The sequence below is a fragment of the Bufo gargarizans genome, chromosome 7 (assembly GCF_014858855.1).
Source record: "Bufo gargarizans isolate SCDJY-AF-19 chromosome 7, ASM1485885v1, whole genome shotgun sequence".
NCBI classification, from domain to species: domain Eukaryota; kingdom Metazoa; phylum Chordata; class Amphibia; order Anura; family Bufonidae; genus Bufo; species Bufo gargarizans.
In genome coordinates this window covers 163,352,209-163,368,639 of record NC_058086.1, presented here as the reverse complement: position 1 = coordinate 163,368,639, position 16,431 = coordinate 163,352,209, and the positions used below count along the sequence as shown (strand labels likewise).

The window sequence follows — 16,431 nt, the reverse complement described above, 5'->3', positions numbered from 1 at the left end:
TTGTAGAGCAGTGTTTTGAGACCTCACCCTCCTAGGCAGCTCTACAAGTAGTGGCAACCAGTTCTGCTTACATTCTAGGAAAGGTTGCTGGCAGCCATTGTAAATCATTCCTGAAGACCCCTTTAAGAAAAATTCATAAATGCAGATTATGGGGTGCACATGAATTGTGAACCCTCGGGTACTTCCTATTCTCCACACAAAGGGATAGAAGAAATTTTATTTGTTCACCTCACCATGTAGCATGATGTATCCAAAGTACTGGGGGGCTTTAGAGGTGTTGCTTCTAACAGAGTGGAGATCTACACTGCAGACCTTTGTGTGATCATATATTACATGGATGCTTGAATAGACATTCTTCTATAATTTTTCATTTTTCTGCATGGCAAATGTTTGGCTCCAGCTGCTAAGTTTACAGGATGTTAAATAAGCAAATTAAACATAGGACCATTAGACCTAAAATGTGTCAAGACTTCCTGTTCTTTGAGAGCAGCCCCATGGGCCATAGAGACAATGGACAGGAGCTGACCTCATTGACTTCTGTGGGATATATTTCTAGACATGCTCTGTGATGTGTCTATAAAATGAATTAAAGACACACTGTAATTATTCATGTACTCTTCTAGATTGTTCCATGGATGCCATTTCAGAGGGTGACGTTGCTGCTAGAAGGAGCAGCTCAGAAGACCTTTCAAACACAAACATCCCTGTACCTGTAAAATCTTATAGGCAAGTAGCCAAAGTTCTGCTGCGGGCTCCTCGGACGAAACCAGTGGTTCGCCCTGTAAGTCTACCTGTGGATCGTCTTCCTCCTTCTGTGCTGAACGAGAACTCCAGGAATGTGGGCGTCACCTTATCTGATAAACTTGGCAATAGTCCTATCATTGAAGAGGTCTCTGAGAACAAATCTTTACCCACAATTAATTCTTGCCATAGACTTTCATGTTACGACTCCCAGAGCAATCGTAAAACTTGGGATAAACAGTATAAACAGTATGACATAACGCCGAGGACTGCAATGATAATGACCAATGTTCCACAGGAGATCAGAGCCCTCGACAGTGGGCCGACCAGTTTGCCCTCAAGCACTAATTGTGTAAGTGCCACACTGCCAAAAATACCATCTACAACTCAACTCAAGCCCATTACCACAGATAATAACTCTACAGAGCCTAATGTGCTGTCCATTTACCGGGCTCCAAGAACTTTGCAGCCCCCGCCAGGAACTTTTTACAAGCCACCGTCTTATAAAACCAAGCCAAGTGAAGAGACATCTCAGAGTGACTCTTCCTCTGCAAGTCTGATGAAAGCTCAATGTCAGATTAATATCAACAATGTGAATCTTATTGTAGACTCAGACCTGACAACTGACCTTCAGGGACAAGGCAAAAACTCTCAAAAACCCACTCCCGAGGATAGTCCCCAAACAGATGTGAAGCCAACCTTTCCACGTCTTAGGCCAAAACGCGTACAGGAACTGGAACACAGAGAGGCGCACTTTGTGTAACGTCAGGACTGCAGCGCCGTCTTCTCCCTCTGGTACGGAGGAGACCCATGTGCCATTGTCAGAATTATTTTTATAAGAACTTTTTAACTGGAAAAAAAAACAAAACACTGAAGTGCTTTTTCTATACAAAACAGTCTATTGGTATGCATTCCAAAAAATAGAAGTGGCTACTAAGGTGCACTTAGTGAAATATATTAAAATCCATGCTTATTTATACCACGAAACAGTATTCATATATGGATCAAACTGTTTATGTAAATTTTGTTTAGTAGCTAAAAAAAATAATATAGCATTTCTATATGACAGCAGCAACATTTGCTGAAGGAAAGCGTGTAATCTGTGCAATCAAATTGTACTCGAGGATGCATCTCTTTATTGTACTTGTATATTTTATTACTCCTGTTCTCATCCGTTGCCGGTTTCTGTGTTGTCACTTTAATGTTATTTTGACAGAGAAGATGCACTTAAAATGTATTTTTTTTTTTTACGCAAAAGTATAAAATAGAGGAGAAATAGGTCGGCTCAAAAAGGGTTCCTGAGATGTCAAGACCAGAACTCATCGATTTGTGGAGAATTCTGAATGTGGTTTCTCAGTTATGAGTGAAACGCTGAAGATCGTATACCCCCTTGTGAACTGTAGCATCATTTCCTCTTCAAGTCGTAGTGGTTCCCTTCTACTGATTTTACAGCAATCACTTCATGATTTGCTTAGTATGGTCATCCCCTCACCTCAACCACAAGTTACAACATGCGCCCAGTAAAGGTCCAAGACATAAGTGTAGATATTCCTATAATTCACAATGTTGTACAGTCTTTCCCAAAACCCCAACTCCTTTTTTTTTTTGCTGAAAGGGATTTTTTTTGCCTTGGACATGTGTCCATCTCTGGGCAGCATCTTATAGAGCAGGAGCAGCTGAGAAGATTGATGTATGTTTTTAGGAAAAGGATCCGTATAACTTGTTTGCCTTTGAATCCCTGTTCATTTTGGGATTAGGCATCCAGTGGACTCCCTATCAATGTGCATACAGATAGGAGTCTAGTGGGCGGTTCAAATCAGTGGCTAAGTCTAAAATAACCAGAGATTTAAACTATGGGAGAGATTTGTTTTCTCCCAGCGCCTGAAAAGCGTCATTAAAAAGTTGCAGACTATGTGTTTGCACTTTTTTAAATGTGACTTTAAAAAAATAAGGGGGCTTGGCCAGCAGCCACAATAAATTTGTCTTCATTTACACTAGTTTTCTCAGAGCTGCCGTAGATTTCGGTTTAGGCGCACTAACTGCTGGAGAATGCACCTAATTAATGATGATACCTGGGCCTTATCATAAATTAGGCACAATCCTCTGGCAACGCAGGGGATAGCAAGACCACCGCAGACTGGTCAGTTCTTCTGTTTGGTAATGTGTTGCCTGCAGATCGGACATTTATGTTCACCTTGATAGGTCTCCTTTACAGGTTGCCCAGATAAGGGTCAAAGTGATGAGGGTCCACCATATGGGGCCCCCATCAGTCTCAAAAATATATGAATTCTTGGTCCCATTTTTCAGTGAAGTAGTGGTCGCTTCTCTCTCAGTTCCATAGCTCACATTTATTTCAGCAGCTATAACAATAATAGGTCAAAGATTATTTTTCAGTTAGGCATCTCAACTTCCAGATCCACCTCAATTTAAGTCTTTAGATCTGGGCTTTACATGCGGTATGACGAAACCCTGTACATTTGGATTTGACCCAAATGAATTTATAGCAAGATTATTATTGACCTTGATCAGATTCTTGTTCTCAATGGCTAATGGACAGAAATGAGAAGTGGAATACAATTGATTGTTCAAGGAAACTCCAGTACTTATGTTTTGACTACTTTTGAATGTTACACACATGGATACCACATCCCCACACTAGATGCTATTGGAAATGTCTTCCATTCAATGGTTGCCTGGCAGTTTTAGTATGATTGTAACATATTTTAATTGTATCCCTTCTTTCACATTTAATTTTTTTTTTTAAATTAAAGCTCAGCCTATCACTTCACTGCAAGCCACGTCATGAGTCCAAAAATGGCTGCCTTAAAGGGGTTTGTCCAAGATTTTGCTAGTGATGGCCTATCTTCAGGATGGGCCACCCGTGTCTGATCAGGTGGGTCAGACACCTCGCACCTCTACCGGTCAGCTGTTTCAGAGTAGCTCCAGCTTCAGAAGTCTGTGTCAGAACTACACCGCGCCAACCACTGTGTAGTGGACGTAGATAATGCAACACTGCTTCCATTGAAGTGAATGGGCAGTGTTGTAGTAACCAACACTGTCCACTACACAATGGACGGAGCTGTGCAGTTTCAGCAGCGGCTGAAACAGCTGATCGGCAGGGTGCTGGACCGCCACCAATCAGACATTGATGGCCTATCCTGATGATAGGCCATCGCTTGTAATTTCCTGATAAAGGGAAGGTTTTAATTGTCACAGATCCATCAGCTTTACGCGTTCAGTGTGTTTGGTTCTGTTGCCATTTCCACTGTACATTGGAAATACTGTATATTTATATGGAAGGGAAGGCAGTATTTCTCACAATGTCAACGCATTACCCTTATACAACCAAATGACTACCAAATATGCCCCTTTTATGTGCATCCCGTGTTTTTATATTGTATTAAATATATATGTATTTTTTGTTATATACAATTCAACTGTTACACTCGAATATATTAACTTTTTAACATATTCCCAGAGTTCATGGTTTATATAATCTTGGTTTCTTTTTAACTTATTAAGATGTAGATTCTACACTCGTGGCCAATTTTAATGCTTGTGAAGTAAGATTTTCTTTCACCTATCAGGCATACTCTCAATCTAAAATGACACGCGTTGTGTGCACAAATGTATATTACAAAGGTTTTTTCATATTAAATATAAAGTATTTTATTACATCAGTATTCAGTGCTCATTTTTTTTTCTATAACACAAAAACAATAATAAAATGAATGTAGCAGAGTGGATTATTTATTTATTTTTTACCATTTTCACAATTAGCTGATCACTAGGATTACCACTTGGGAGCATAACTCTGTGCCAAAGGAAGTCAGTGGGCCATCCATGCATTGCATAGCTGCGCTGTTCCTTTTAGAGTTAGCAAAAACAAACAGAATGCAACAGCAATTTTCGAAAAAACAGATAAAAAAAAGTTAATACAATTGCGCTATACGCACTATAGAAAATGTACTCATGCTAATGCTACGTTATAAATGTGAGATTCTTGGCAAATACATTTTGTACAAAATTATTTGTGCCTGTCCGCCAACAGCAAGGCGATCTCATTAGGACAGGAACCTACACTAAATACTACCTCTGCTGGTGCTGTACTGGCCTCCATTAAATTCAAGGAATGCAGGCTCCACATGCATGCTGAGCCCACACTATATTATACCTCTCCTTGTGCCAAATGGCCTTTAATAAAATGCATGGAGAGCATGCTACAGCTTTATACTTGCACTAATTAAAATCAGCCTATGGGACAGACAGGTTAGTTAGGCGTGCACGACCTCCAATGCAGACTGCAAAGAAAGAAATGGGGGTTAGTCAATATGTGGAACCTGCATTCTCTGAATTTAATGGAGGCCATTATAGCACCAAAAGAGGTATAATATAGAATGGGCTCAGCATGCATGTGGAACCTGCATTCTCTGTATTTAATGGAGGCCAGTATGGCACCAGCAAAGGTAGTATTTAGTGTAGTTTCCTATCCTAAAGAGATCGCCTTGCTGTTGGCGGACAGGCACAAATAATTTTGTACAAAATGTATTTACCAAGAATCTCACATTTATAAAGTAGCATTAGTACATTTTCTGTAGTGAGTATGGCACAATTGTATTTACTTTATTTGTGTTTACAGAGTGCTGCTGCATTGTTTCTTTTATGCTTTCATGCTTCTGGCCATGGTGGAGTGCACTTGCGCCCTGGGATGTGCTGACTGACCCCCATTTCTTTCTTGGGTCAAGTTTCACACAAGCACAACTCAAGATTATTTTTGTTCCTGTTTTGTTGCTCTGGCATCCCCCACCACAGAATTCATGAGCCAGATCAGCACGATAGATCTCTATGCTCCAGAGCCGATCCTTGTAGTGTCTCTTCTGTCCTTTCTTCTAGAGGGATAGCTCCAAATGGGGCCCCCTTTCCAAAAGATTGTCTAAATGTATGTTCATATTTTGCTGCAGAAATTTCTGTAACCATCGTATTAACTTGAATAGGGAATACAATCGATGCACGTATTTAAAGGGTGTCTACAGCAGATTTGTTCCTATCAAACTGGCTGACCTGTTACATGTGCGCTTGGTAGCTGAAGGCATCTGTGTTGGTTCCATGTTCATGTGTCCGCATTGCCATTGCTAGGATTTTTTTTTTTATATATGCAAATAATCCTGTAGGAGCAACAGGGGTGTTGCCCTTACACCTAGAGGCTCTGCTCTCTACAACTGCCACACCCTCTCCACTTTCATTGACAGGATAGGTAGTGTAAACCTCACAAGGCCTGGCCCTGCCAATCAAAGTGCAGACCCTCTAGGAGTAACAGCAACGTCCCTGTTGTTCCTAAAAGCTCAGCCAGCTTAATGGGTACAAATCTGTTGGCAGATGCCCTTATAATAGCTGATGAAATGAGACACTGGTCTATCAGGTCCTACTTATAGCCCTAGTCTACTGATCAAGACAAAGGCAAAACCCCCTATGACATGTTACCCGATCCTTGGATCACCGACCTAGCTTCAGAGTCTAGTATGCATAAAATGTGATATCATTGCGTTCAATAAAGGCATCCAGGCCCAGACGTGTACAATGAATCAGCCATCACAACCTCCATAGTTTCATTGCTCTTACAGTAAAGAATCCCCATCTATGTTGATGATGAAGTCTTCTTTCATCTAGCTGTAGAGGATGTCCTCTTGTTATAGTCTCGGGCCTATGTAGAAGATCATTAGATCTCTGTACTGTCCATTCATATATTTCTACATTGTAATTAGATCTCCCCTAACCTCAACCTTGTTAACCTGTCTTGGTCCTGCAATCCACCCATTCGGTCATCCTCCTCTGCACCCACTGTAATTCAGCCATGTCCTCCTTATACACAGGAGCCCAGAACTGCACACAGTACTCCATGTGTGGTCTGTCTGGTGATTTGTACAGAGGCAAAACTACATTTTTGCCTCTTGATGCTTTCCATGTTGGGACCTGGCTGCTAAAGTTAAGGTTACTGACTGTTCAAACTCATATCATGGTTTTTATGCAGAAAGGACCCATGAGAAGTCAGTTTTGACTGATCAAATTAGGTTTCTAATCAAGTCGGATAAAGTTTCATCATTTTTTACAGTGAAATTATCACTACAGGCTACGCTATTCTTGGTTTTAAAAATGCTGGAACCCATTACGGAGAATGATAAAAAACAAATGTGAACGGGGCCTAAAGTTCGGCTGACCTGGGGCTTTGGTGAGACATGGGCTGCTGCTTTTTCTCTTTGCAACTACAGTACAGTACCAGCCCAATTATATAACGGCAAACGGACCAGTTGGTGAGGTTGCACTGCTTAACATCCTTTTTGGAAAGCATCAACCATCCTCTCGCAGATTACTCAGACCTTCAACTTACTATGGATGCATTAGGACAGAGAAAAGATAACAAGGCTACTCATCCTCTTATTGCTATACGAGGTATTAGTAAAATAAAAAATTCTGATGTCGTGTGTGTAGTTTCTTTATAAGGGCCCATGCACAGGAGCGTAAGAGCCCTGTGACTGTGCAGCGGACCGCAAATGGCGGCCAAAGTTAGAACATGTTCTATCTTTTGAGGTACGAAGGCACAGACCTGAAAGCCCACGGAAGCGCTTCATAGAGCTTCTGTGGGCTTCGCTCCACAAAAGATAAGTCAATCCTATCTTCAGTTGTATTTTGTCAATTGCAGACCCATTCAAGTCAAGTCCGTATCTGCACAACGGAGTGCATGCAGCCAGTGGCTGTATATTGCGGACTGGACGTTTCCGGTCTGCAATACGGGCATTGAGCCCCTATGTTCGTGTGCATGAGCTCTAAAACGCATGGCAATTTGTTAGTCTGAGACCCAGACTTTGGGGATAATTTATTATTCTGAAATATGCCTATATTAGGCATGTTTCAGGCATAGATTGCGGCGCAATGATTAGTTGCGCCACAGTCTGCAACTTCTCTCCGCTCACGCTAGGTCTAAATAAGTGGGCAGGGAAGGGGATGAAGGTGGCAGGCCCGTCTCATTTACCATTTTCTACGCCTGTTTTAGGCATAGAAAAAGGTCTAAATGTAAGACCGCTCGGAAGCCTTCTTACATTTAGAAGTGGCGGAGGAACCTGGCGAAGTTATGAAGAAGCCTGCGCCTCTTCATAACTCCAGCAGATCCACCGCCAATGCAGGTTTTTATTAAGACTGGACCGGCGTCTTAAACGCCAGTCTTAATAAGTGTGCCCCTTTGTTTCCATATTCTAGTGCTATACAGGTTTCTGAATATTTAGTGCTTGGGGCCCATTCACACGACTGTATATTTCTCTCCACTTCCGTTATGCAATTTTGCAGATCAGATGCAGACCCATTCATTTCAATTGGGGCCACAAAATTGTATGCTGTTTGCATCCGTATGTCCTTACCGTGGCCCTGCAAAAAAGAACATGTCCTATTCTTGCCCATATTTATGGACAAGAATAAGCATTTCTATCATGGTGGAGGATGTTTCGTTCCACAAAATGCGGAAGGCTCACGGACGGAATCTGTGTTTTGCAGACAGCAAAAACGGATACGGTCGTGTGAATGAGCCCTAATACATATAGTAAAAGCCAAGCTAGATATTTCATCTAGCTTTCTTGTGTAAATTAACAAGTTGGCTCTAAAGGTACCATTACACAAGGCGGTGACCGATACGATTGAGCGACAAACAAGTTGTTTCTTGGTGTAGATAGAGAACGTTTCAACAGTGACCCTTTAGACGCGGCGATTATCATTCACAAAATCGTAATTTCGATGGCATATTCCATTGTTTGTAAAGCAGACCGTTGCATTTACACAAAGCAATAACTTGAGTGGCGTGCAGTGAACAATTCCTGTTTACACGTAGAACGTCCAGCGATGATTTTTGTGCCCACACAAGTGATTGAACCAACGAGAAATCCACCGATTGTCGGTTGTCGCTCTTTCATTGCTTTTACAGTGCTCTATAAGGCCAAATGCTCACGGTCGTGTTCCCCGGCCGAGAGCGGTCCGTGGTATGCCGGGCTGGATTCCTGTTCAGAGCAGGAGCGCACGGCGTCATTGGTTGCTATGACGCCGTGCGCTTCATGCCGCTGCTGCACTACAGTGATACACTATACGAGTGTATCACTGTAGTGCAGCGGCGGCATGAAGCGCACGGCGTCATAGCAACCAATGACGCCGTGCGCTCCTGCTCTGAACAGGAATCCAGCCCGACATACCACGGACCGCTCTCGGCCTAATAGTGCAGTTTCGCTCGATTTAACGACAATTTACATGATAATCGGCTCATGTAAAGGTACCTTAAAGGAATTATACAAGACTTAAATGCCCCCATATGCCCAGGCCCCTCACGATGAATATATTTACCTGGCTCCCTGCGCCGCTCCTGGTCCCCGCACCGCCGCTGCTGTTTCTCCCCATGCGCGGATGAAAATATCTGGCGTTGTGGGTGGAGCCTCCCTTAAAGTCACAATGTCATCCCTGCCTGACATTGGTTGCCCCAACACCAGATGTTTTCATCCGCGCATGGGAACAAGCAGCAGTTACAGGGACCAGTAGCGACACAGGGAGCCAGGTAAGTATATTCATTGTGAGGGACCCGGCGTATGGGGGGCATTTAATAGTCTAGGATAGGGCTGCACGATATGGGAATTTTTGTGCGATTGCGATTAGGGCCCTAAAAATTGCGATAACGATATGCGATGAAATATTTTAAGGGAATTGTGCTAGAGGTCTCTTTGCTTGGATTTTCAAGTCAAAAGCACACACAAATTACTGATAATGCTGAAATGTAGTTATGCTTAACTCAAGAACTGAAATGCACAGTGTTTTTCAAAATAAAATATCTTTTACTAAATTAAATAACATATTTGCATTACTGCAAACGTACAAAATACAAAACTTGCCATTTTCTTAATAGCGCTGCACAGAACAGATAACTAAAATAAATAGAAGAACATTTGTTGATTAAAATAATGACTTGCCTCCAGCCCCTCCTCGCTCCCCTGTAACTGATGTATCGCCGGCCGCGCTGTGCAACATAGCGGCCGGCGATACATCCGTGTCAGCCACGTAAAAAGTCAACCATCACTTTATAAAACGCACTGCCATTTTCCCCCCACTTTTGGGGGGAAAAAAGTTTCTTATAAAGAGAAAAATATGGTAATACAATTGCAGCATTTTTGGGTCAGCCAATTGGCGATTGCGATTTATTGCGATTGCTTTGGCGATATATTGTGCAGGCCTAGTCTAGGATAACCCCTTTAAGTATAGAAATTATCAGTATTGGACACTTTGATGTATTGAGTCTAGGCCGGAAGGGGTGGGGGGAAGGAGTCAGAATTCTCTGGCACTATAGCTGTTGTAAAACTACAACTCCAAGCATGCACACTTGCTTGGCTGTTCCTGGAACTCACATAAAAGTAAATGGAACATGCTGAGAGTTGCAGTTTCACAACAGCTGTCACTGATCCCTGGCCTAGTCAATGCTCCATGGGGTAAACCGCACGGACTCCTGGCTGATACATTTCACCTACGTTTGATACATTGTAGCAAACCAGTGATTTGTACTGCTTGTCTGTTTAGCTCACAGATGATTGTATAGACGGGACACAATTGCTTCCACAGAATTTCAGTTTTTAAAACATGATTGTTTTCATTGGAAAAACAGAAAACCCCTTTAAATTTTTATGTGTATTATATTAACTACCTTGAAACAAATTTAACTCCCACTACTTTTCACAAGTTACGGTGATAAAAACAAAAATGACCGTAGTACAGTGAGAGTGACTGGGTCATGGGAAAATGTCCTATGCATGTGACCTGTAGCCTCCGTCTTTGTCCCTTTGTCCTCTATTGTCCTTTTCACTTAATTAATTGCTCATCATGTGTGGACCATTCGTTTGTGTTCAAGTGACCAAACGATCGGCATTTACCACTCACTTCAAAGGGTTCACAGAGCTTCCTGGGCACTGATGTCATTGGCCACATATAGCCCATGAACAGCATGAAAGGCGCAGTACAAGAAGGCATCCCCGATACTGTCATATGTGAACGTGGGTCTACATAGTCATAGTACATTTACATGCTAGATGGTTTCATTCCCTGTGCACCAGCCAGTATAACACAGACATCCAACTGATAGTTCAGCAATACTGTCAGGCGCGTAGCAGACCCCTTAACGTACTCAATCATTGATATTGCGTGAAAGCTTGGTGGTTCTCCAGTGAATGCCCTTTCTTATATGGTGCTGTGGTAAGATATGGCGCCAGACGCTATAAGCACCACAGCATTGGCATCTTTGTAGTGTGAGAGCACATAGGTGTTGGAATGCCATGTTCACCATGTGGGCATATTACAGTGGCAGCTGCTCTGCTTTCCCTACTGGGCACGGCTGCCATACTACTCACTTGCCCCTGCATTCCAGTGGCCCAGGCTGTCGGTCTTCTCCTTTTCAACGGGCCTGGAAGCTAGAGTAGCTCCCCTCTTTATCTTGCAGGCTGTGGCTTGTATTTTGTCAGCACTGCCATTTCCTGCCAATAGGGGGCATGCCCGCTCCTTCCAGCTCTGAAAGTACAGCCTGCACCCTAATTTTTCCCAGAGGTACTTTAGGCACTTTCCCCTGTGGGAAGGTGCCTGAGTAGTAGGTTCCAGTTCGCTAGTTCCTACAATGGTGTCCTGTTTATTTTTGTTTGCCTGAGTACTGACTCCTGCCTGTTTCCTGGATTTTGACTACTAACCGTATGGGCACCCCTTGAAGGTAGAAATGCCCATACACAGGAACCTGGAAGCCCTGGAGACCCTGAGGAGCCCTAAAGATATTGGCAGGGCTGAGACAACCCGTTTCTTCCAAGATGAAGGAACAAGCGTCTCCCTGAGACCTAGTAACAACAACCAAGGGGAAAAGACAAAATACAAAGCAGTAAGACACTTTGCTTCATTTGGTTTTGGAAAGAGCTGGAGTGTGGTTCTCCCTGAGTTTCTGCTCATCCTTCTACAACAGAAGCTATCTACCGCATAGTCAGAAGGGTGGGGTCACACTATAAAGGGTAGAAGTGATGACCACTGAGCAACAGCTGAGACAATAGAAGTGGTCATTAACTCTATCATCACTGAATCAAGAGAAATCAAGGAGGCTGTTAGATTCCTCCACGCTCAGCCAGTCTCCTCGATCTGCTGACACCAGTCACCTCACAACACGTGCCATCTCCCTTCTCTCTTCCTGCTCACTGCTGCTTTGCCATAGACAGCAGCAGCAAGCAGGAAGGGAAACTGCAAGTGCCCACTGCGTGTGCCGTCTCCTCTTACAGCTGACCGACAGAGGTGCCGGGTGTCGGACCCCCACGAATATGATATTGATTACCTATCCTGAGGATAGTTCATCAATATTACAAACCTGGACAACCCTTTTAACTGCAGACCGACTAAACAGCGCAGTCTCATTTAACAAGAGCCAGCTGCGGCCCATACAGCTGTGCAGTAGTCGAACACATCTTTTAAAGAGGATGTCTCCTGAAAACAACCTATATTTCAATTGGAGATTTTTTCTGTAGTAGGCTGTGTATTTATTGCCCCTGTATTTTCATATATAAGGACTAGAGATGAGCGTAACAGTCAAGATTCGGATCCGGTTAGCCACATTTTTTTTAAAGTTCAGTTCGGGCTCAACTGAAGTTGCTCCACTTGCCCTAAAAGTTGGTAAAGAACCCCCCTAGCCTCCTAGGACTCTAGGAAAACGTATCTCTTTTCATTTATTTTTATGCATTTAGGCAATGACCATTCTCCACGAAGTCACATCCCCTTGTCAGATGAGCCTTAAAAAAAAGCTTAGAGTGTGATAAACTGTTGGTAAATGTGATTCAAAGCGCATTTTCAATACTAAATCTGCCTCAGTGTCTTTAACCCTCAACTATTGTAATCCTTTCTATAATGATAAGGAGATGACTGCTGAAAAGTACCAAGTAGTAGCACCTGTTATTAAGCCTAAAAATTTAAAATAACCACCCAAAATTCTTTAAAAATTGGTTTAACATAAAAACGTAATCTACACTTTGGAACAATTAGCTATTTCCTGATGACATTGCCACATTCCTTTTAAACAATTGATTACTTATCCAGATAATCTGAACAGACGGTTATATGCTGTACCACTCTAATTTATGTTTTATGATTACATACCTTCTGGTTACATTTGTCATGTGAGTTACAGTAAGTTTCTATATCTGAAATGTATCTGCACAGCTGCTGGTAGGGATTCGGAGCACCTCAGACTTGTGTAATGGCTGCAGCACGCAGTGAGGTCAGGTGTCTGCGATTAAGATTCTGCAGACTATTGGCTTTCATAATTTAATATCCTAATTGGTCCTGACACTTGTTCCCTTCTAATAGGGTCATCACTAGTGCAACCCAGAGGTCCTTTGATCTCATCCCAGCACGTTACTGTGTCTATGACCATATGCTGACCATCATGTGCTGGAAATTTCAGATTTAGATCTCTCATACCTGCACATTAGGATATTGTGTGTGTGTTTTTACGTTTGCTCATAGGGCCACTCCATGTTGAGACATAGGATTACAGAAATCTGATTAGGAATTAGCTGTGTGTGCAAGGAACTACCTCGGGAGAATGCGCTCCTTTCATGAAATGCCTACTTTAGACATTTCATTTCTCACCGAGGTCCTTACAATGCTGTAAATTTCCCCAAATACAAGGTAAGTGAGTCATTCTTTTATGGGTTTGTCGCTGCAAACATGAAAACCTCAATGTGCCTTGGCCACAAATGTTCACAAGTGCATGTAGGCCTGAGATAATATCGCTTGTGTGTCAGTAGACGGACAATGGGAGGAAGTTCCTAAGCTTGGGACAGGAAGACATTCGAGTCCTGGTCACTCTGCACTTTCTTGGGTGCATGTTTTGCTAGTCTATGGGAATCTTTTTGGGGGGGAAATTATATGATTTCTATGATTTTTTTTTTCTCTATGATGACAAAAGATAACAGATTGTATACATGAAGGCAGGTAGTGTCAAATCTAAAAGCAGTTAATAGGGGAAATGTATAAATGTATTTAGATAGATAGACAGATGACTTTCCAGTCATGTACGTAGATTATTTTGTAATCTATTGGTGTTTTTATATATATATATATATATATATATATATATATAATGTGGGTAGTTTTCAATGCTTATATACACAGTAGAGCTGGACCTATATATACAGTGTATCTGAATCTATATATACAGTATAGCCGTGTCTATATATGCAGTAGAGCTGGATCTATATATTCAGTATAGCTGGACCTATATATACAGTATAGCTGGACCTATATATACAGTATAGCTGGATCTATATATACAGTATAGCTGGACCTATATATACAGTATAGATGAATCTATATATACAGTATAGCTGGATCTATATATACAGTATATCTGGACCTATATATACAGTAGAAACGTGTCTATATATACAGTAGAGCTGGATCTTTATATACAGTATATCTGGACCTATATATACAGTAGAACCGTGTCTATATATGCAGTAGAGCTGGATCTATATATAAAGTATATCTGGATCTATATATACAGTATAGCTGGATCTATATATACAGTATAGCTGGACCTATATATACAGTGGAGCTGGACCTATATATACAGTGGAGCTGGACCTATATATACAGTAGAGCTGGATCTATATATACAGTATAGCTGGACCTATATATACAGTGGAGCTGGATCTATATATACAGGAGAGCTGGACCTATATATACAGTGGAGCTGGATCTATATATACAGTATAGCTGGACCTATATATACAGTGGAGCTGGACCTATATATACAGTGGAGCTGGACCTATATATACAGTGGAGCTGGACCTATATATACAGTAGAGCTGGATCTATATATACAGTAGAGCTGGATCTATATATACAGTATAGCTGGATCTATATATACAGTATAGCTGGACCTATATATACAGTGGAGCTGGACCTATATATACAGTGGAGCTGGACCTATATATACAGTAGAGCTGGATCTATATATACAGTATAGCTGGACCTATATATACAGTGGAGCTGGATCTATATATATATAGTATAGCTGGACCTATATATACAGTGGAGCTGGATCTATATATACAGGAGAGCTGGACCTATATATACAGTATATCTGAATCTATATATACAGTAAAGCTGGATCTATATATACAGTAGAGCCGTGTCTATATATACAGTAGAGCTGGACTTATATATACAGTATATCTGGACCCATATATATACAGTAGAGCTGGATCTGTATATACAGTATATCTGGACCTATATATACAGTAGAGCTGGATCTGTATATACAGTATATCTGGACCTATATATACAGTAGAGCCGTGTCTATATATACAGTAGAGCTGGATCCATATATACAGTAGAGCTGGATCTATATATACAGTATATCTGATCTATATATACAGTAGAGCTGGATCTGTATATACAGTATATCTGGATCTATATATACAGTATATCTGGACCTATATATACAGTAGAGCTGGATCTGTATATGCAGTATATCTGGATCTATATATACAGTAGAGCCGTGTCTATATATACAGTAGAGCTGGATCTGTATATACAGTATATCTGGATCTATATATAAAGTAGAGCTGGACCTATATATACAGTATATCTGGATCTATATATACAGTATATCTGGATCTATATATACAGTAGAGCCGTGTCTATATATACAGTAGAGCTGGATCTGTATATACAGTATATCTGGATCTATATATAAAGTAGAGCTGGATCTATATATACAGTATATCTGGCATAGCTTGACCTATATATACAGTATACTGTGTATATATATATATATATATAGATCCAGCTCTATCTGGATCTATATATACACAGTATATCTGGATCTATATATATACAGTATATCTGGCATAGCTTGACCTATATATACAGTAGAGCTGGATCTATATATACAGTATATCTGGACCTATATATACAATAGAGCTGGATCTATATATAAAGTCTGTTTTGCAAACAGTAAAAACAAACTATTTATAAATAAATATATATGTTTGCTAATAGCCTGATTTGTAAGCCATTGATTACTTCCAAGAAGAGCCAGAAGGAAGCTACAACCGAAATCTGGGTAATGGATGTACACGTTGTCGCTGGGGGCAGGAGTAACATGGTGTCATTTCTTTATCAATAGAAAACCAAATTAAACACAAACTGCAAAACCTCAGTCACAATTAATAACCACAAAATGAGTAAACATTATAATTTCCTTAAACAAGCAGGAAAACCCTTTTAATTGGTCCATGCACAAACCATCTGATGACATTTGTAGATACAGGTCTGGTTTCTCAATCTTTTTTTATTATTATTATTATTTAAAACACTAGTTCAGTTTTTCATGTGGTTTTATGACCCAAAGCCTAAAGTGGATCCCTTTTATTTCCCACATTCCATTTCTTCTAAATCCACTTCTGGCTTTTGTCTAAAAAAAATGTACATAGAGGACAGTAAAAAAGTGCAGTAAAAAAAATATATATTTTCTGGAAATTTATGATTCATATTTTAAAAGCTCGATTTTTTATGAAACTAAGCCACAGAACAAGGTAAGAGCCCTTCATAGGGAATACGGTAGTCGTACAATAAGGATTTTAATATGCC

General features: G+C 41.0%; 1 protein-coding gene across 2 annotated transcripts in view; it reads left to right on the top strand.

Moving 5' to 3' along the window:
* ARHGAP29 (Rho GTPase activating protein 29) overlaps window positions 1-4,418 on the top strand; it is a 111,984-nt gene extending 107,566 nt beyond the window's left edge. For both annotated transcript variants that reach the window (XM_044300678.1, XM_044300679.1), the window contains one exon: window positions 624-4,418. In XM_044300678.1, coding sequence (XP_044156613.1) covers window positions 624-1,504 — 881 coding nt within the window. In that variant the 3' untranslated portion in view covers window positions 1,505-4,418. The remainder of the gene's footprint in view (window positions 1-623) is intronic.
* Window positions 4,419-16,431: the final 12,013 nt, after the last annotated feature.